The 22,663-nt window shown below is 54.9% G+C and overlaps 1 protein-coding gene and 1 long non-coding RNA gene across 4 annotated transcripts in view; one reads left to right on the forward strand and one right to left on the reverse strand.

The window, feature by feature from the left end:
• The first annotated feature begins 2,077 nt into the window (after window positions 1-2,077).
• Window positions 2,078-22,663, forward strand: part of LOC105472577 (phosphodiesterase 9A) — a 118,344-nt gene continuing 97,758 nt past the window's right edge. For both annotated transcript variants that reach the window (XM_011725950.2, XM_011725951.2), the window contains exon 1: window positions 2,078-2,363. In XM_011725950.2, coding sequence (XP_011724252.1) covers window positions 2,295-2,363 — 69 coding nt within the window. In that variant the 5' untranslated portion in view covers window positions 2,078-2,294. The remainder of the gene's footprint in view (window positions 2,364-22,663) is intronic.
• LOC139363014 (uncharacterized) lies at window positions 12,057-14,617 on the reverse strand. Of its 2 annotated transcripts, none has more exons than XR_011622857.1 (4): window positions 14,013-14,617; window positions 13,020-13,226; window positions 12,530-12,891; window positions 12,057-12,405 (listed from the first exon to the last, which is right to left on the reverse strand). It is a non-coding gene; the product is annotated as an uncharacterized lncRNA (long non-coding RNA). The 2 variants fall into 2 exon arrangements; XR_011622858.1 differs by having other exon boundaries at window positions 13,020-13,242.

Raw genomic sequence — 22,663 nt, forward strand, 5'->3', positions numbered from 1 at the left:
TTCTTCTTTGCCCTAATTTTTATGCAACACTCTACACATTCTATTTATTTATACTATCGTGTCTGTCTCCCCCAGAGAATGCCAGCTTCTCTGGCCAGGGATCTCTGCTTATTCTGTTCACTACTGAATCCCCAGCGCCCAGAACAGCACCCAACACACAGGAATGAGATTGTTGATGAACGGAAGACCGCACTGCTCCATGGGGATCTGGGAGAGGAAAGGGTTCCTCTCTGGGCAGCTGCTGCAGCCCCATCGATCCAGTTTCTATACAGCAGTCCAGTCCAGCTCCTAAGAGTGCAAAATAATGATAGATGCGATTATTCTTCTGAGCACAGAATCAGTCAGGCAGTGTTAGGGCCAGCCTGCACTGGCGCTGGATGCACACAGAGTCTTCTGAGACCAGGGAACTGCCCTGCAGAACCACCCCCCATGGGTGGCCACTCGTCCTTCTGGGGCTCTTGGAGGAAATGGTTACAGAAGACTAGGCCAGATGACAATAAGGGAGGGAGAATAACTAAGTGGCAAGCCAACGAGCCATCTGCTGATAAGAACTCCATGCCAGGCGGCACACGCGGCCCCAACAGCACCGTCTCTGGATTAGCCCAAATAGCGCCGGAACATTTGACAACAAATTGAACTACTAGTAATAGTGCTCACTTCAATGAGCTCGGGACACAGTATCCCCATGGCGAGTCAGGTGTCCCACTGTAACCACCCAGCTGGGCCCCCCCACCCCAAAGGCCTCCAGGCTGTCCCCTTCTCACCCCTGTCACTTGAAAAGCACAGCTCATGGTGCCCAAGCTCTCACACAGACTCCACTGGAGCTGTGGGCAGGGGGTGCCAGGCTATCAAGTTCCAAGCTGTTGTTCTTTGGGAGCACGCCCCCCGCCATGAAAGCAGGTGGGAGACATAAAGTGACACAGGATGGACTGGCCAAAGGCTGAGGGCAACCACTTACCTCACAGGACGATGCCACTCCCACGGACAGGCAAGGAGCCCTCACCTTCCGCAGGATCCCAGCTGCCACCAGGGCTCCAGTGGCCCTGGGGTGTCTGTAAAGCCTGTGACCATCCACCAGGTGGAGACCAGGCTGGCCAGGGAAGGGAGAGGAAGTGACCACTGGCCCTGGCACTGGCTGGCCGGCTCCAGCAGGCCCCAGCGGGAAGGAGGAGCCTGTGTGCACCAGACTCTCTCAACAAGCAGCACTCAGACACTCAACAGATGGAAAGCGGTGGCTTGGAACTCACTTCCAACGAAACAATAGCACATGCTCCGGCTGGCTTTAATACTTGCTTCCAAAGGCGACATACACCCAGGGCCAGGACCACGGCATCTGAGCCTCCTCCCCCAGCCACCAACCCCATTCCCACTGGAGGAGCCCAGGAGAACTGGGGGCGGCCAAGGCAGCCCCTTCTGCGCTCTGCAGGTCCAGAGGATGCCCACAGCCCCCTTTCCCTCCCGCCTTTCCCACACTCCCTGTAGCAATTCACACAAGGGGGTAGGGGACGAACATGCAGAACCCAGCAGATAGCTTGTGGCGGGGTAATCCTCGGTCCGGCCCCATACAGGACAGAAATAAAATCGCCATTTCAGCTCTGGGCGCAGCTGGAGGAGGCTTGGGAAAGCAGTGGGTGAACAAGAAGGAACTTTTCCCGTTTTCTATTCAAATGAAATGAGGGTGGCGGTCGCAGCAAGGACAGAGGAGCGAGGGGAGTTTTCCTGGCGGGGCTGCGGGGTCCACAGCGCCGCTGCCTCGCTCAGCCCAGCGCTGGCTTAGGAGTGACGGACCGCGTGGGGAGCCGACGGCTCCGGGCCGAAGGGGTCGCTCAGGGCTCTGCACAGCTATCCAGGGGGCATCGGGAGATAGGCGGCCGACAGGGGGCTGGAGTCAAGGGAAGAAGAAAGAGGGGGAAGGGAGGTGAAGGGAGTGAAGAGGAGGGGAGAGAGGAGAGACTGGGGAGGGAGGGGGAAGGAGGGAGGGGGAAAGGGGGAGGGGGAAGGGGGGAGGGGGGAGGGGCGGGCGGCCGGGAGGAGGAGCGCGCGAGCCGGAGCCGGAGCCCGAGCCCGAGCGCGAGCCGAGCGGAGGAGGAGACCCTGCGGCGCGCGGCGGCGGCTCCCGGGCGTCCCGGGCCCGGTGGCGGCGCGGCTCTGGTTGGCTGAGCGCCGCGGGCCGCCCCCCGCCCGCCCCCTCCCGCCCCCTCCCGCCCCCTCCCCTGCTCCCCTCCCCCGCCTCCCGCGGCGGCTGGCGTCGGGAAAGTACAGTAAAAAGTCCAAGTGCAGCAGCCGGGCGCAGGATGGGATCCGGCTCCTCCAGCTACCGGCCCAAGGCCATCTACCTGGACATCGATGGACGCATTCAGAAGGTAGCCCCCTCCCCCACCCAGACACCCCCTCCTCCCCCCGGGAACAGCGCCTGGGCCGGGCGCGGCGGGGCGGGACTGTCCGTGCGTCTGCGGGTTCTGGCTGCGGCCTCCGTGCGCTCCGCCAGCTCTGGTCGGGGGCGGGGGTCCCCACGCGCCGGCTCCCCGGGGAAAGGGGCGACTCGCCTGGGGGTTGGGGGGGGCGGGCTAGTGTTTCCATTTCATAGGCAGAGCTTTTCTTTTTAAAGATCTGATTAGGCTGAGTTTTTACATTCAAGGGCTGGCACATGAAGCCTTTAATTTCCGGTGGATCGGCCCGCCGGGCAGCCCTTGGGTCGTGGTCCGCGGAGGGGGCGAGCAGCAGCCGCTTCCTGTCGCGCGGGGGCAGGTGCGGGGGGCGCCGGCAGCGGGGAGCTGCTCCCTCGCAGGTGGGTAGCTCCGACTACAGAGGGGGACTCCGGGCCGCTGCACCTCCGGGTCGCCGCGGAGAGCCTGGGGGGCAGCGGGTCCGGCTGTCCCCTCCTGTGCGGAGATAGGAAGTCCCTCGAATGTCCAGTGTTTCTAGCGGACTTGAGTTACACGGGAGAGGGGTTCAGAATAGACCCCCTTTGTTCGTGGCCCCCTCTGACGGGCGGAGAGGCACAATGAGCGCGCCGGCTTGGAAGGGGCTCTCATGAGCTCCCCCTAAAGTCCCCAGGGAAAAGCCATTGTGAGGAAATCCCTCAAACCTCAGCTGGACGTTTCAGGAAGCCCGTGCAGCTGCTTCTCACCTTTCTGCCCACGGAGTACCCCACTGAAGGAGGCCAGGGGGAGATACCCCGGCACAGAGCAGGTGCCGGCCAGGCTTGAGTCTCTCCTGTTCCCAGATGTGCACTTAGCCGGCTTAATCAGTAGATTTAAGTCAACAAGCCGCCCTCACCCTGTGCCCAGCTTGATCCCCGTGAAATGGAAAGTACAGCCCTCCTCTACTGTAGCCGGCTTTGAGAGACTCAGATAACCGGGAGGAGGAAGCATCCTCAAGGACAGGTGGTCACCCCGGTATTTCATCAGTGTGGGGCAGCTGGGCAGGGGCAGACGCACAACTAGACCCAGGTCTCTGACTCCAGGACCAGGAGTCTGCAATTGCATGGGACTGTAACAGCCTCCTTTCTCCCCAAAGGAAGGAGTGGCCCTCCCTTGAATATGTCACTGCTCCAGCATGCACACTCACACACATCCACACACATGCTCCAGTGCTCACACATCCACTCACACACACGCACACAAATGCATACACACACGTGCACACGAGCACACAGACATGCACACACACTTTTTCTGCCCAATAGATGAGAATGTATCGAAGACCTGCCTTTAAAAAAAGAAATCTTTTTAAAGTGAGTAATCACCAGATCTACAGTAAGCAGGTCCATCCTAAGAACTTCCCAAAGGTGTCCCGGGAGCAGCTCTCTTGGAAGCAGGTGAAAAGTGGAGGATAGCTTCAGGAGGGGTGGGAGGAGGACGTTGGGCGTGGCAGGCCAGGCTGTTACTGTGGGCAGGATAGCTTTTCACAGTGGACACGCTGAGGTTGGGGTGATCTCCAGGAAAGCAGCCTGCAGGGGGGCCCTGGGGGAGACATGGCATGCGGCACCTGTAAGGGGGAGAGGCGGACTGACCACCAGCTCCACCACTTCCTGTAACCACGAGCAAGCCCCTTGGCTCTCCCAGCTGGCATCCTCGTCTCTAAAGAAGGCATCATAAAATCTACTTTATAGACTGGAATGAGAAGGGAACGAATGAACGTAAACACTGCCTGGAACGCTGCAGAACACGATGAGCATTATTCTCCCCTCAGTTCCTTCCATAAATGTCCTTTCCCGGGCAAACAGGGAGGCGCCAGACTGGTCTCCAACTCCCCCCCGCCCGCCGGCCCCCCGTCTCCAGGAGGTCTGTTGTTTGCTCCTGAGCTGCCCCCGCCCTCTGCCCCTTGCTGTGAACCCCGCTGGCAGCTCCTAGCTGGACTGTGAGCCCTGGTTGAAGCTGAATCGTTTGCCCAAGCATGTGCCAGGCAAAGCATGATAACTTCTCGCTCGCCTCCCAGGCTGCACACCCAGCAGCACTGTCACCGGTGGGTTGCACCAGGCTCAGCTGAGAGCACTTTCAGCGCCGCTGCCATCAGCCGCCATTCCTTCTCTTAAAGTACCAGGCACTGGGTAAATCCTGGAATTTCCAGCGTGAATCTGTCTCCCTGCGATCCGTGCCATCTCCTCTCCATCAAAGGTGGTGGAAACAAATCCGTATTGCTTCCTAGGAGGGGGCCCTGGGGGCCCCTGGGGGCCGGAGATGAGGGATGTATTGCTTTCTGTCACCGTGTTCTTCCACACCACCTGGTCATGAGTCCTGGTGATAGGCACGCCGGCTCCTTCATTATCTCTGCTCTTTGTCCCTCTGGTTACCTGACCCCCTGGCCCTCTCAGTTTCCCCCTGAGACTGCAGAGATGGGGAGAAAGGAGGGAACATTCGAAACCGGGGGTTCTGCTGAGTTCTCTGCTCTGGCAAAGCTCCACTTTGACGATCTGAAGTTGTCTGAGGGAGGCGCCGGGTGGCAAATGCCGGTGTCTCCTGGCTTGGCCTTACCTGTGCAGGTAACTCTGCTGACATCCCTGACGATTCGGAGGAGCCACTGCCGCCACTTGGCAGCCAGGTCAATGCTTTATTTATATGAAGAAAAGTCCAGACACACACAGGTGTCACATCACCAGAGTTACGCAGTGAGACACAGCAGCAGGAATTTGGGGGATTCTGTCTTCCTTCCTCGGGGGCTTTTCCTTCAGAGGTCGTGCAGAGAAAGCTGGGGGTGTGAAGTGAGTCGGCGGGTGCCTCCTGAGCCCTACAGGAAAGCAGGACTCCATGCCCTGGAGTCCAACTGAGGCTCCAGTTTCAGTGCTCCCTTCCCATCTCAAGAACCTTGGCTCAGCTACTTCACTCTGTGCCCCTGTGTTGCTGTGCTAAGAATTAAATGGGATAAGGCAGATTGCCTGGTCAATGAACCACCGTGTTTATTGAGCATCTACTATGTGCCGAGTGCTGGGGTCCAGAGTGAATGGGAATGGGAAGGAAACCACAAATGATAAACAGCAGCAGATGTTGCAGGCTGGGTGGGCCAATCCCGTATGGGGCCTGATGAACAGGTTTTTTTTTTGTTTGTTTTTGTTTTTTCCTGATGATCAGCTTTGTGGGCTTTGTGGGGAAGGAGCCCTTTGTGCAGAACCGGTGGCCAGGAGGATGGCCTGGTGAGAAGCTGCTGAAGGGCCTGGGGACAGCCTCCACCCAGCCAGCAGCATCTGCACAGGCCTGTCTCTGTCTGTTCCTTGGCTTGCCAGGTGCACAGATCAGGACTTGGCACTTCCCCAGCACCAGGTGAAGCCCTCCTCTCGCCCCTCACCCCGTGTCCAGACCCTCAGGTGGGCTGTTGAAGAATGGGAGAGGTGGGAGCCCAGGTCCCCAAACCTAGAGTGCTGAGGTCTTTGCTTCGGAGAGACTATGTCCTCTAGGAGCTGAAGCCTCGTCTTTCCCCAGAGGGTTTGTCTTTTCCTTTCCTCAGCTTCCCCTACCCTGGGGAACCCTGGCTGCTGCACCTGCTCCTTTCTCTTGCCTATGGAGAAAGGGTTTGCTCAGCTGAGCTGCCCATGGGTCGACAGGGACAATGCACTCAGCACTGGGGAGCTGGTGGGGGTCCCACCTGGTGGTACATCCAGGCTTGGGTTTGCCAATCTTCTGAGTGGGGGAAGAGAGAGGCCTTTGGGACCCCTAGGCCTGGCTATGGGTGTAGCGAGGAGCCACATCTGTGCGAGACTGAATGCTCCCGAGCCTCTGTGGGTGCCACTGCCCTGGCCCGGCGGCCTCCTCGGGACACTCGCACTCTGCACGGCCTCCCTGGCACCTCTGGCCTGTGGTGTTCTGCTCCTGGCCTTGCTCTGCAGCTGGAACCCAGGTTTGAATGCATCGGCCGCTGCTTGAGTTTGCGGGGCTGTTTCTACTCTAAACCAGGGCAGCGAATGCGCACGGCCCAAAGGGAGGAGCAATGCTAGAAAGTGTTCAAGCGTCCGCAGAAGCTGGCTCCCAGTTCTTAATAGTTTGCCACCCATCGTGGCTACGCCACACCTACGCCTGCCTCCGCCCCATCTATGCCTGCCCCCTTCACCTGCGGGAGCCCAGGGCTCCGTGCCCTGGGCAGCTAGTGGGGCCTGCCCAGGCCTTCTCATGATGCTTCCACCAGCCTGGTCCTGGGACCCAAGGCCAGCGTCTGTGGGCCCCAGAGCTGTCCCTTTTTGGCTCAGGTCCTCCCCGCTGCACTTGGAGTCCAGGTCTCCACACCCTGCTGGAGTGGTCTCTGGTCCTGGCCCAGGGGAATGTCACTCCATGCTGCCTGTTTCTACTGACCCGTCCTGTTCAGGCCCCTCTGCCTTCATTTCTTGCTTTGGTACGAGCATGAGCTGGTGTTTCCCAGCTCCTCAGGGGAGAGGAGAGTGCACTGCCCCAACCTTGTCTGGTGTGGTCAGCACGGCGGGGCCTTAAGCCCCACGCGGCTCCTGTGTGCCTTTCCCCTCTCCTGCCCCCTGACGTGGTCAAATGCAAACCTCCTTTCATTTTAGAAGGCATGGCCTGCTCAGCCCACACACGCAGCGCTCTCTCCTGTGGCCACAGCATCTCTGCTCACTGGTGCAGGGCCGCGTCCCCCGGCCGCACTGACCCCTCTCCGGGTTTCTCTACTCCAGCATCACTGTCTACGCCCTTCTTCCCAGGTGGACAGCGGCTCTCCTCGCCATCCTCTCCACTTCCAGCCTATCATCTGTCTGCCTGTTACCTGTTTATAACTTTTGATCTTTAAATTGGTATAAAAATGGTACTGTAAGTTCATTGAACCAAGAAAAGCTGCTGAAGGAAGGGGGTCACTCGCACCCTTTTGGGGTTTCCAGTGTATGAATGGAGGGGGTGGCGGTGGTGGGGGACAGGGACCAATGGAAGTTGCCGGCCTTATTGCTGTCCTGACCCCTGGCTGGGGACGACTCCCCTGTCTCTGCCGGAATTGAAGCCAGGCTGTGAAAAGTAATAAGAACCCTCCGTTTTCGGTTCCTTTGTCAACCAGCAATCAGCCACGAAGTGCCTGACCACCTGAGAGCTACGGCAGGTGCTGTCTCAGAGAGGGCCCTGGAAACTGGGCCCTTCCCAGTTTTAACCCAAGGGCACCGAGAAGTTAGGGAGCTGCTGGCCTCCCCACTCCTTCCCGTTGGTGTGGCCTGAACTCCCCTTTAGCCAGACATTTCCAACGTCCAGAGGCCCAGGAGGGGACAGCTGGAAGCCAGAAGCTCACCTGACGCCATCAGGAATTTCTGTGAATGACCTGGAAACCTCTCAGGCTAAATCGATGCCGCCCAATCCGGGAATCCAGGAGGGCTGGTCCCATGGAGCAGTGGGGACATGGTGCTGAGACGAACAGCTTTGCCTCATCCGCCTTTGCCACTTGCCAGCCGGGAGGCCTGGGCAAAGTCACTTTCTCCCCAGGGAAGTGGAGGCTCGCTGTGCAGGCCACGCTGAGGAATGGGGTGAAGTTTCCAGAGCAGGCCAGGGCACGTGGGGAGGCTCAGGAATGCCACCCTGGTCTTCAGGCCTGGGCACAGCACATCCCCCATGACACTTCTGTCACCCTGGACCCATCAGCCCGGAAGACTCTGCAAGCAGCAGTGGCAGCACCTTCCTGTCACTTGTCTTGTCACTCCCCGAGTCCACTGTGAACTGGAACCACAGGCAACCATGAAGAGGGAGCCAGAGCCACGGGCCCCAGGAGCCTGGGGTCCCACAGCCTGCACCTTCATCTTCAAGCCAGCCGCTCCGAGCTCAGTGTGGGTGGAGGGGCTGTCTAGCCTCAGAAATGGGCAAAAGACAGCTCTGGTTGTCAGGGAGGTAAATCTAGCGCAGAGGAAGGGCACGCTGTCCCCGTCAGACGCCTCAGATGAACTGACATGCAAATGAGAGATGAAACGGGGACATGCCGGGCTGCTGATCTCAGTGCAGCAACCAGGACACCTTGGGGCACAAGCCGGGCAGGGAGGAGCCAGGGACCGGGCCCCAGAGGGCCAGGATTTCCTGAGAGGCTGGCCCAGCAGCCCGGTCCTGGGCTTGCTTCCCATGGGGTGGTGGGCAACCCTGAACCCTCTCCCACCCAATCACCTGCTTCCCTGGGCACAGGTGACCCAGCAAGCCGCATTCCTGGGAAATTTCAAAAGGTCTTGGGCAAGAAGGGCCCAGAGAGCCCCCAGAGACCAGACGGCACAGCCCGCCAGCTGGGCCTGTCCCAGACAAAGCGTGTCTGCACTCCTTGGCTTTCTCCCCAGACAAACCCACCCTGAGCACAGGATCCCTCCAGCTTCCAGGAGCAGGTGCAGGGCCCGCAGGGACGGCTCACAGAGAAGGCAGTTTGCAAGTCAGTGCCTGGCTTGTGGAGGTTGAGACCAAGGCCAGTTGGGTGCCTGCATTTCCAGGGGTCAAATCTTTTTGAGAAGAAAGTGTTCTAAGAAAGTGCACAGGGTGGGGGATGAAAGACCACGCTCTGGGTACAGTGTACACTGCTCGGGTGACAGTGCACCAGAATCTCAGAAGTTACCACTAAAGAGCTTACCCATGTAACCAGACACCACCTGCTCCCCAAACACTATTGAAAAAAAAAAAAAAAAAAAAGATTAAAATGGAAAGGAGAAAGAGAGAAAGAAAGAAGGGAAGGAAGGAAGGAGGGAGGGAGGGAGGGAGGGAGGGAGGGAGGGAGGGAAGGAAGGAAGGAAGGAAGGAAGGAAGGAAGGAAGGAAGGAAGGAAGGAAGGAAAGAAGGAAGGAAGGAAGGAAGGGAGAGCACAAGCAAGGGTCCATCTGCAGGAGTTGGAGGAGTGTGTGCCTATATTCCTGGCACCATGGGCACAGTCATGCTGTGGGCACCAGGGATGCCCAGTGCACTCAACTGCCCGGGGTGGCTCCCGACATTTTCAAGCTCAGAAAGAAATATTTTCACTTGAGGGTGCAACTTATTTGTCTTGACCCCATCCCTGACCGCCTGTCTCCCCCTCACCCTGACCACATCTCCCTGAATCCAAAAGCTGGTCACGCAATGGGAGCACTGGCCCAGTACCCCTGAAAACTCGGTCTAGAAACAACTAAAAGAAGAGCCACAACGTTTTATTCCGTTTGCTTTAGACCGTCTGCCTGTTTTTTTTTTTTTTTTTTAATTTTAAATTGTGGTAAAATACAGAAACAATAAGCACTCCTTCCCCATCCCCTCCCCCACCCCTGACCTGTGCTGCTCATTCGCTTTCTGTCTCCCTGAACCTGACGAGTGCGGGGACCTCAGAGAAGTGGAGTCAGACAGGATGGCCCTTCTGTGCCTGGCCTCGGTCATTCGGATCGTGTCCTCAGATGCATCCATGTTGCAGCGCGTGTCCGAATTTCCTGCCTTTTTAAGGCTGAGCGAGATTCCATTGTGTGGAGGGGCCACATTTTGTGTTTCCATTTAAAACGGACGAATCGATGAAACTGCCTGATATTTTTAAGCCTCAGTCATTTTCATTCTTAGTTCCTCAGTTTGCAAAGGGCTGGCCTGTTGCGATGGGTTTATTGTTGCGTCTTCTGAAAAACCGAGTTCCCGAAGCCCTCTCCACGTCTTGAGTCATGGCTGTGCTGCTCTACGAAGCTGTGTGCATGTCCGGTGGTGTAGCCTGTGATGTGTCGAAGCAGAAGGGGAGGGGGCTGCCCGGGGAAGACAGATGCGCCAGGTTCCGCGCCACGGAGCTCAGCTCCCAGCCCTGGTGGAGAGCGCAGACGGGGCTGATTTGTCATTTGTTTGCCCTTGAGCCCAGCAGCTGTGTGACCTCCCCGGGGCAAGTCACTCACCCTCTCTGTGCCTCAGTGTCTCTGTCTGTGCAGTGGGGGGAAGTTTTTGGAAGATTAAGTGGGCCAATACGTGTCAAATGCCAGAACACACTGGCACTTGGTAAATGCTATATAAATGTTACCATTTGTATTTGTTTGTTTATTATTTATTTATTCATGTCATGGATTTAAGGCAGTCTAATCTCAGTGCCTGATGGAGAGAGACCCAGGCCCCACACTCCCAGGTTGTCAAGTGGCCCCTGTGCCTCCCACCATCGTCCCCAGCACGGGCTGTGTCCGGGCATGCATGAAGGGCCAGCTCACCGCGCAGCTCTGCTTCCCAGGTTAGCTCCCATCCATGCTCCCCTACCTGTTTCCTCACTGAAGGAAGGGAAGATAGATGCCTTCCATGTCCCCTCCCACTGTTGCAGAGGGATGGAGCTCTATGGTACACACACACATATACATGCACACACCCACCACACATACAGTGCACACACATCACACGCATGCACACAGCATGCACATCACACACAGTGCACACACACATCACGCACATGCATACACCACGCACATCACACACAAGAACACACACCACACACCATGCACACACACATCACACACATGTACACACATCACACAATGCACACACATCACACGCATGCACACACCATGCACATCACACACAAGAACACACACCACACACTATGCACACACATGATACACATGTACACACCCACCATACACACCACACATGCACATACACCACAAACACATCACACATACACACACCAAGCACACACACATTACACACGCACACACCACACACATCACACACAATAATACACACTACAAACACGCACATCACATATATGCACATGCCACGTACACACACATCACACACATGCACACACCATGCACATCACACACATGCACACACCATGCACATCACACACAAGAACACACCACACACATCACACACATGCACACACCCACCACACACATCACAAACCACACAGGCACATCACAAGCACCACACACGCACATCACACACATGCACACACACCACACACACATCACAAACACCACACTCGCACGTCGCACACATGCACACACACCACACACACGCACATCACAAACACCACACTCGCACGTCACACATCTGCACACACACCACACACACGCACATCACAATCACCACACTCGCACGTCACACACATGCACACACGCCACTCACATGCACACACTCACCACACATGCATATCACACAAATACACATATCACACAGATGCACATGCACCACACATGCATATCACACAAATACACACACCACACACATCACACACATGCACATACACCACACACACGCACAGTAGGAAGATGACAGAGCAGTCAGCAGAGCCCCCGGGGGTTTCAGGTTGAGAGGGGACGAGGCAGGCGGCAACACAGCTCGGAAGGAGGGCAGAAGGCGCCTTCTTTGAGGACTCACAGCGGGGCTCGCCTCCTATGGGTGCCCAAAGGGTGAAGCCCCTGATCTTATTGCCCGATTTGATGAGGTCTGAAGTGACTGAGCTTGGAGGGTATGGGCTGAGCCCACAGCAGACAGGCCTGGCAGTGCCCTCCATCTTCCCACCCTCTCCTGTCACCCAGCCCGACTCTTGGGGGCGGGGTGCCACCGTGATGTGCCGTCACCTGCAGTAGCATATCTTCATGCCAGGCTGAGACCAGCACCGTGTGACCAGCCTGCGCCATGTCCCTCAGCCCTGTGTTACACTGCACGCTGAGGCCCCACTGAAGCCTGCCAGGCCCCATCCTATTTATTCCAGGTAGCCATCTGCCCAGCACCACCCCTCCCAGGCCTTTCCCCAAAGCCCAGGCCTCTCAGCATCCAGGACTCTGGAGTCTCCCAGGTGTTGATGGCCGAGGTCATCAGCTGGATGCCAGGCCACCCAGGATGCTCCAGGTCCTTGCTGGGGTCTGGAGTTTCTGATTCCGCCTCAGTCCCTGTGGTGAGTCCACTGCGTGTCCTCAGACGATGGATCAGGGAGCCCCCAGAGAATGACCCGGGGCCGAGTCGGGTCCAGATGCCAAAGGGGCTTCTGGACGCGTCTCCAGCTCCCACCTGCCCCTCGGAATGCCAGGCTTGGCTTCTGGAAGAGAAAGCTGGAGGTTTAGTGACTCCGGCCAACTGCTGTGAGTCCAAGGCATCAAACTAAAAATAGCGAGGCCGAGAGGGAGTCTTTGTGTTCGGCTCACTGGGCAATGGTGCCTCACCTCGCAGCACGACACAGGACTGATGACACGGGGCACGCTGGTCACAAAGTGCCATTCTCAGCTTGGCACAGGGACATGCCACCTGCAGGTGATGACACATCACAGTGGCACCCACCCCTGACGGTGCCGCTGCATTGAGGAGGAGCCCAGATCCAGGCAGACACTTGCAGTAGATGAGGCAGGAGGCCAGCGCGGGGTTCCGCCTGCCTTCCGGGCTGGCCTCTGCATGGACACAAGGCAGGAAGGGCGTAAAGGTGACCCTGGCCACCAAAGCAGGCCTGGAGCCAACTGGACCAGCGCGAGGTCCCGGTGCCAGCACTCAGAGACGTTTCTTTTCTGGCAGGAAAACCGTGCTTCATTTTCTAATGAAATTCCAAGGCAATCGAAAGGAAAGGAAAGAGGAGGGAAAGGAAGGGAGGGAGGGGGTTCCATTCCCATCCGAATGGAAGCCCCAGGGCTTCTGTAGCCCCCCATCACCAACTCCACTCACCACCTCTTATCTGACGTCTCCTATTTGGGTACACACGGCCGCGTCGGCCTTGTGAGAGCCTCAGGTTCCTCTCCACTTCCGGCTGCCTGCACTGTCACCACATCCTGCCACTGACCTCTGTTCGTCCCCTACTGGTCACTGCTGCGAGTCGAATTGTGTCTCCCAAAAAAATGGATTCCTGTCCTAACCTCTGGTACCTGGAACGTCCTGTTGGAAATAGGGTCTTTGCAGACATAGTTACATCAAGACAGGTCGAACTGCATTGGGGTGGGTCTCAACCCCATGTGCCTGCCATCCTTCTAAGGAGAGGGAAATGTGGACACTCATTTGTCCACAGAAATGAGAACAGAAGACGTGGAGACAGAATCAGGCCATGTAAAGACAGAGTCAGAGACCAAAGTGATGTGTGTACAAGCCAGGCACTGCGGGCAGCCCCTAGAAGCTGAGAGAGGCAAGGCTCCTCCCTGGGGTCCTGGGAAGGAGCCAGCCCCACCCACGCCTCGAGCTCAGGCTTCAGGCCTCCAGAACCATGAGAGATAAACCTCTGTGGTTTGATGTCACTCAGTTTGTGGTCTTTGTTATAGCAGCCCCAGGACACTCAGGGAGTCGCCTTGTCGACCCTCATTCTGGCCCTCTGAGGGACTGATTGGCTCTTAGAAGACCCTTCAACCTGCCCTCTGTTCCTCCTCCCCCACCCAGTGACCCCTGGCTACACCCTGCCCAAGGGAGCTCATCAACGCCCACAGGGACCCTGTGATCCTGTCACCTGGGATCCCACAGGCCAGCAGTGTCGGGACCTGGACACGTGGCTCCAGCCTTGGTAGCCACCCCCGACCTTGCTCTGCTCCAACAGCTCCCGGCCTTCCCTGCCCCTGCCGGCCCTCGATGAATGTCCCCTCTGCTAGGAAGCCCGGTGTATCGCGTGCAGGTGCCTCTCTGCACTGTAATAACTCCTCACCAGGCACCCCTGGAGCCCAGGATCAAGTCACTCACCTTCCAACTCTGCCCCTGCCCAGAGACTGGCCCGAAGCGGGAACCAGTAACAGTTGTTGAATAATGAACTGGATGCATGCAGCTCACCCATGAGAGGACGTTGCTCGGCTGGGCCAGGGATGAAGCTTATCCCGCGTGGCTCCGCAGTCTATGCCTCAAGCTCCTGATGCTGCCCTGGGCACCTCTGCTCAGGGAGGCCCCGCAGTAGTCAGTTGGGGAGGCGGTATGAAAGGTGAGAAGGGAGTCCTGAGCACAGGAAATGCTGCCGTCCTGGGGCCCTGTAGAACAGGCTCACCTTCCCCAAGGGCCTTCTGGCCCTGACATCTAAAAAGATGTTTTTTATCAAAGCGGAAAGCAGCCCTGAGGTGGGGGCGTGGCCATCAGGAAGTGGGCGTGGTCATAGCTGAGGGCGTGGTCATCTGCTCAGTGGGCGTGGTCATCAAGAAAGGGCGTGGCTGCAGCAGGAAGGGCGTGGCCATCAGCTCCAGAAGGCCTTTCTTGCTGTCCTTGGACTTGGGTTCTCCTTGTCCAGGAGGATCTCAGCTGGAGCTGCCAGTGGCAGGGCTGGCACCGAAGCACTTCTGAAGTCTCCCCGCCTCCCAAGTGTGAGGCTACGGGGAAGGAGGGAGGGCAGCTGGCTTGTTTCTGGATGAGCCCATCTGACTCAGCAGCTGGGACCCAGCAGGAGTGCAGAGCAGGTCCTGAAGGTGCTGAGGACCCACCCGCAGCTCCGTCTCTGCTTTGTGAGGGCTGCACTCCCCCATGTGCATCCGGCGTCACAAAGGACCACAGGCCCGGCGGCCTCCACAGCAGACACCAAGGCCCTCGCGGTCTGAAGGCCGAGTTCCCAGGTCAGGCTGCAGCAGGGCTGGTTCCTGAGGCCTCTCCTGGGCTGGCGCCTCCTCCCCATGTCCATGCAGGGCCGAGCCTCTGCGTGTCTGTGTCCTCAGCTCCTCTTTTTACAAGGACATCTCGTTTGAAAGGCCTGGTCTCCAAATAAGGTCATATTGTGAAGTGCTGGGGGTCAGGACTACAACATGAATTTTGAGGGGAGACAGTTCAGTCCATAGCACCCCCTTTGGGAAGTGGGAATGTCCATCACCCTTCCCCATCTTCTGGCCTTTGGAACCCTAATGTGGGAAAGCAGGAGGGACCCAGAACGACATTGGGTCACCAAGGAGAGCATCGCAGCCCAGAAGGTTGAAAGGCGGCACCAAGGTCTTCCACCTGGTGACGACCAGCTTGCCCTCCTGGGCTCCAGGCTGTCCCCACTCCCCCGCCACCCCCAGGATGTTGAGGCGCCTGGTCCCACCTGCCCATTCACTCCCTGCACACGGACTTTGCTTCTTTGTCCTCCAGCCAGGGGTGAAGGGCCTTCCTGGCGAAACAGCAAACAACCCCAGCATGCTTTGCAGCCTGACCAACCACATGACCGGTTGGAGGTGGTTGGTTGGAGATCACAATGAGGAAGTTGGATGACAGGTCCCTGAAACTTCTAGCAGCCCATAAGCCTATCCATTCAGACAGCAAATCCATAGAAAACAGAGAGACAATATACTGATTTTCAAAAGGGAGACATACCCCAGCAAGTGCAGACCAGGGAGGAGGTTGCTGATGTGGCCACAGTTCTTAAACTACTTCATGGATGGGGCACAGTTTTTTTTAAAGGGGGATTTAGAATTCTATTTGGCAGGTGGCATGAAAAAGAGTTTTGAATAGAAACACGCCGCTCCCTCCCAGTTGCCTGCCCGGTATGTTTGTTTTGTTCTCTTGAAACAAAGGAAGAGAGTGGTGAGGATGGAGGGAAAATGAACCAGGAAGAATGAAAACGCTCGGCCTGCTTCTCAGATGGTCTCAGGCTGCCTCCGCTCATGGTAGTCGCAGGTTTTTGGGTTTTATGCAAGTTGGGATCACAACAGGCATCTTGCAAGAACCAGACATTACCTTTATTCTAACAGCCTTGCTGGGCCTTCTTGAAAGGGTGGCAGGCACCCCTTCCCTAGAACCCTGTGGCAAGTGCCCTCCTCCAGACCCTCTGCTGTTTGGTCAGGACCCCTGCAGTCCTGACTGGGACTACCTTGGCCCTTCTCAAGGGAACCAGCACAGGACATGTGTTTCTGCACGATGAACCGCCCTTTCCCCACTGCAGTTCTAGTGGAATCTCCCCTCCCTTATCCCGTTCCCACTTGGAAATGATGATGATGGAATGGACGATGCCGGCTTAAGACATCCAAGTTCTCAGGGTCGAAGTTGGGGAGAGGGATGCACAAAAAGGATTCCACTCTCGTCTGCCTTCCCCTGCCTCCTGGCTGGGCTCTCCCTTTCCCATGGTTTCCTCTATATCTTTTCACCCATGCCCAGCCACACCATTCTCACATACTGCCTTGGCACTGGGCTCAAAGGGGCTGCGTGCTGAGAGAAGGTCCTCTCTCCCAGTGATCCTCCAGAGGGGCTGCCGCCTGGGTCCCCCGAGCACCTCCTACCCCACCCTCCCCATTCCTGCCATGCCCAGGGTCCAGGGTGCCCGGATTCCAGGGAAGGGTCACGTTAGCTGTCACTCGGAGTCCTGATACGGTAGAGACAGACCGAGGCCCTGGGAGAAGTGAGCATGAATTATTAAGACAAGGGTGAGGCCCCAGAGAGGGGGTGGCGGAAGGGTCATGTTCATGCAGCCAGAGTTGCCTCTTGCTTGAACCGGGTGTCCAGGAGTCAAGCAGATTGCAACCGGCGAGAGGCCTTCAGAAATGCCCCGTGAGAGTCCTGTGCCCAGAGCTCCATCTCAGCACACTTCTTGTTCTTCTGGTTCGTCGATTTTTGCATTTTCAGTCCCCTGTGATCCATTATTTATAACGGTGGAGATTGGCCTCAGACACTAGCAGTGAGGAAAACAAAAGTGAAGCTACCCAGAAAACTGACAAGAGTGATGAGCAGAGCCACCATGACAAATGGACTCTGCGCGGAGGCCCGGAATCCGTGCAGATGCCGGCGCAGGGGAAATGGGCGCTGAAATCTCACCGTGCGGCCAGGCAGCTCTGAGTGTGAATGGGAGGGCTGTTCAGACGGTCTGGATAGCCGTGTCCTGTGCATGAACATCCTCCATCGGCAGAGGAATTCCCCATGGATTATCAGAGCCGCTCCCGCCACCCTCCCACCTCCCGCGCGGGTCACATCAACTCCCTCTGCAGCCTCTGGCCAGCTGCTGAGCCCTCACTGTCTCCCCTCGTTAATGTCTCCTTCACCATCCCCTCCTAAAGTGTCCTCCCAATCACATACACACGCTGAGGCTCACCCGGCATCAAGGACTCCCACTGCCTGCGAAAAAGATTCCACCCCTCTTAGAACAGAGGCCAGGGCCGCTGTAGCAAATGGCCATAAATGCCACAGCTTAAAACAACAGAAAGGGATTATCTCACAGTTCTGGAGGATGGAGTCCAAAATCTGAATCGCTGGGCTGAAATCCAGGTGTGGGCAGGGCCCCGCTCCCTCTAGAGGCTCCCGGGGAGATTCCCTGCCTTGCCTCCTCCAGTGCTGGTGGCTGCCCGCAGTTTGGGAGTTGCAGCCGCATGACACCACCTTTCTGTGTGTTGTGGACGTCCCTGCCTCCCCTGCCTGTGGGGGCTTAGGTATCTCTCCACTTCCCACTGAGTTTCTCTCCACATTTGAATTGGATTAACTCATGCCATGTTAGACAAATGTGCCTCTCAAATCCTTCCACTTAACAGACATTTGTTGAAGGTTCCTGTGTGCCGGGCCCCAGAGAAGGGACGTTAGTTAAGCGATGAATCTTGGGAGGCCGTGGCATGCTTCAGAGACTTGGCGTCAGAATGATGACCTGCACCCCACTTGGCGGCTCATCTGGGGCCCTGGAATCAGCAGACCGAGGTTGGAACCCAGCAATGGCACATGCTGCCTGTACGTTCTCGGGCCTCAGTTTCCACATGTGACATGGGGCTAGGATCTGCCCAGCAGATGTAAGTGCTCGCCACATCCCAGATAGCTGAGTGTCTCATAGAGGCTCCTGGTATCCTCTCCCTGCTGCTGCTCAGCACGGAATGAAGAGGTTCAGGAACTTGCCCACAGTCACGGATAACGAGGGACAGAGCTGGAACCGAGCCTGGGAGCCTGCACACACAGCCCAGTGTGACCGTGCCTTCCAGGGAGAGGCTGGCCCTGGCCCCAGGTGGGCACGCCAGCATCACCTTGAAGATGTGCTTTAAGGATCCAAGATAATGTGGGTGATTCAACAGATGCATGGCAATAAAAGGAAAGGACCATGTATCACATTCATGCACACACACACACACACACTCGCACACACAGACACACTCATTCACACTCACACACAGAGACACGCTCACACAGACACACACATTCACACTCACACATTCACACTCACACACACATATACACTCACACACAGATGCACTCACACAGACACACTCACACATTCACACTCACACACACATATACTCTCACAGACACACACATTCACACTCACACATTCACACTCACATACACACATTCACACAAGCACACACACACTTAGACACACACATTCACACATACACTTACCTTCACACATACACACACATTCACACCCCCACACACATACACTTACACATTCACACATACAATTACACGTTCACACCCTCACATATACTTACACATTCACACCCACACACACTCACACATATTCACACACATTAACACACACACATTCACACACACATTCACACATACACTTATACATGTTCACACACTTACATTCACACACACTCTCACACACATACACTTACATTCACACACATATACATTCACACACATTCACACCTACACACATTCACACACACACTTATTCACACACACATTCACAAACACAATCACATATACACTTACATTTACACCCATACACTTACACATTCTCACACATAGACTTACACAGTTTTGCACACACACATACATTCAACACACACATTCACACACACATTCACACACATACACACACATTCACGTACACTTACATTCACACAATTCACACTCACACATACACACTTTTGCACATAGACATACATTCACACATATACACACATTCACACACACATACACTTGCACACATACACAGGCACTCACACACTAACACAGTCACACATGCTCTCACACATTCACACCACATACACACACATGCACTCACACACATTCACACACACTATCACATTCACACACTCACACACTTACACTATCACATTCACACCTTATACACTCATGCACATTCACACACATGCTCTCACACATTCACACGTACACACATTCACACACATACACTCACATTCATATGCACATACACTCTGACACACACATATACACATGCACTCACACATACACTCACACATATTCACACAGACACACACAGATGCATTCGTTTTCAAGTCAAGATCCTAGCACAGCCCACACCCTGCATTTGCTTGGTGTCTCCTGAGGTCTTTTTCTAGTTATACTTCCCATCCCTTTTCTTGCCATGTATTCCTGAACACATGTTATCTTTGATCCTTAAACCATGACTTAGAGATACAGATGTATGACAAGCTGAGAGATGATGTGAGACTGTTGTTAATTTTTTCTCCGTGTATTAATTACATTGTGGTTCTCTTAACCACAAAGGAAGTGTTCTACTCCAGAGAACCGCGCGGAAACGGTGCGGACAGACTAGCATGACACCTGAGAGGAGCTTCAGGATAACTCCTGTGCTGGGGAGGTTGGGGTCCCGTTCAAGCGGGAGGGGAGGCGTGGGGACAGGTGTTAAAGCTGTGGGTGTGCAGCTGAGGCTTCATGACATTTTCCTCCAGTTCTTGTGTACGTCTGAGCATTTCCATAACAGAGAGGTGGGGTTTTTGTTTTGTTTTGTTTTTTTGTTTTTTAAATAACGTCTTAAATGCCTCTGGCACTTGGGAATCCATGGTAATTTCTGTTGTTGTATATTCTTTTTCAAATGCAGTGACCTGAAAAATATCTCCTAAACTGGAAAAGGAAATAAGGCTGAATACAGATTTTATTTTAGCAAATAGAGAAGCAGTGATTGTCTGGCGGTTAACTGTAATCCATTCTGAGTGTGGCATTATTAAGTATTCTAAAAACAAAAGACCAAACAAAATGAACAATATGTCCAAATGTATATATATAATTTGTAATTAGAGGTAAATTGCAGGTGAATTGCAGATATACAGAGATGGATGGATGGATAGATGATTGATAGATTGATTGACAGATGATTTGCAGATAACTTGCAATGTTTCTTCAGTGAACGCATATTTATTTCTTGGGTAAAAAGAAAAAACAATAGAATGTAGAATTTGGGGCTTGGCCTCTTTTAGCTGGTTTTTAAAATATTAAACACTTGTAATTATCAAGCGCTGAAAAAGGCAATAGAAAATTCACCTTTTAACTCCCTCAAAGATAGGAATTTGCGAATCTGCTAGTGGGTTGGGTTTGGCTGGTCCTGCGGACCGGTTTGGTCTGTTCCCTCCCCTAGAGAGATCTCCAAGCCTGGCTGAGATGTGCTTGTTTGTCTTGAGGGCAGACAAAGCCTAGCAAAATCTTACAGAAGCTGATATAAAAGCTTAATAGCTTATAAAAGCTCTAAAAATGATTCACAATCTAGGATAGAGAAAATAAAAGGAATTTGAATTGGTTTATTTTCCTTTGGGGGAGCCTAAATCAATATTTATTCTGGGTATGCACTCAGAAATATCAGTAATTTGAGAACAAGGCAAACAGAAGCTGCACATCCCGTTATGGCCGTGAGCCCACCTCACCTTCGTTCAGACCACGGCTGAAGGTCTGACTTAGGTGCATGCACTCCTGGAGCTGAGGGCCTGGAGCGAGGCCAGGCCGGGCTCTTCTCTCTCTTGTCTGTCCTCGTCTGTGGGAATGAAGATGAACAGCGCTCAGGAGGTCCTTTGGAGGACCCAGAGTCCCTGGACTTTTAGGGTGCTTGGCTCTGGTTCCAGCCCGAGTGTGGTCTCTGTCCCTGTTGGTGGCTGTGGTTATGGCATGAGCATCATTAGTCACATAACATAAAACCACGGAACGCAGAATTTTGCCCACCCCGGTGCACACAGGAGCAAGCTTGGGCACCAGCACCCCCTGAACGCATGCCAAAGGGCAGGTCCAGCTCAGTGCTGGGGTGTGGAGGATCCCACCTGGGGCCTGCCTGCAAAGATGTCCCCTTCCCAAGATGCCCTGCTGTGTTTAGAAAACGAGAAAACTGGCCTAAACCACAGTGAGGTCAAATGGATTGTTTAACCTGTCGAGTTTGGTTTTTTTGTTCATCCGACGTGGTTGATCTTATTAACGCGCACGTATTTGTATTGATGTGGCTTCCAGCTTCCATCGCACTGTGGATACAGTTGGATGTGGCTGCTAATCAATGCAGGGCTCAGTAGGTCAGTGAGAGCAATCAGAGCCTGCTGTGTGGTGGCATCCCCGAGTTAAGACAGGCTTTTGTCCCATACTCTGTTGAAACACCCAGAAATGCTGACATGTTGAAGTTAAGGCCACGTGCCTTGGTGCTACTTGCTTGCGAAATAGCCTTTGAAGGGAAAAGGAGGAGGAGGAGGATCCATGAGTTTCAAGGGTCCCCTCCTGTAATCACGGCTGCCACTTAACTGAGTAAGTAATGTGTAGCAGGCCCTCTATCTGCATGACGAATCCTCCTAACATTCCCGTGGGTGAAGTAGGATTTGTCTCGCTTTGCAGCCAAAGAATCAGAGCCTCAGAGAAGTTAAGAACTCTTCCCTGGGTCAAGCTGGTAGGAGGAGGGACTGGAGCTGAACTCACATCTCTACCTCCTCTCTTCCTACTCCTCTGCCTTTCTTGCACCTAGAGCAGTGTACAACATCAACAACTGACCAGGGCGATCCTGGAGATAAGAGACAGCTAAATGGCACTGGCCCAGCCAACCCCAGTCCTGCCCAGGTGCAACAGAGCCAGCTAGGAGCACTGGGTAGCAGAAGTCAGTCTGCTGCTTGACTGTTCTCACCTCCAGGCCCACAGCCTCCTCCACCCTGATGGTCTATGAGTCGAGTGCAGCCCTTTGCACAATTTTAGCAACTGAACCCTTTTCCTCACAAAATTGTAACACCATGCTAACATATGAAGCATATATGAACACTTGAGCAAACCATAATACTTTCCATTATTTCATAAATTTGCATTTGTGGCACCAAGAAGATAATTAATGGGAACCAAGAGGGTTCTTGTGTAAGTTCTGCATTTGGATTTGGGGGTTCGAGGTGACAGCTATAGGCTCACATTAGTGTCTGCATCACTTTGCTTCAGTTTGTCATGGTGGCCCCCAAATCCAGAACCGCCCTCCTCGCTGTGTGAGGAGGGTCCTGCCTGCACCGCTCGGCAGACGTGGGCCAGCCCGGATGGCTGGGCAGTGCTGCTCTGCGCCTCGCCGGCCTGCAGGACATCTGCAAAACACTCAGGTCTCAGGACAGCGGTCATGAACGGCCTCACGGACACTGAGTGGACCTGACCCCAAAGAGAATGCGTCGTCCTTGAACGTGTTGATATTTAGGTTATTACACAATGAGTGTGTTGCTTTGCAATTCGTGTCTAAAAGAGTTAGAGCAGAGGTACTTATAGAAACG

This window comes from Macaca nemestrina, chromosome 4 (assembly GCF_043159975.1).
Source record: "Macaca nemestrina isolate mMacNem1 chromosome 4, mMacNem.hap1, whole genome shotgun sequence".
Classification (NCBI taxonomy): domain Eukaryota; kingdom Metazoa; phylum Chordata; class Mammalia; order Primates; family Cercopithecidae; genus Macaca; species Macaca nemestrina.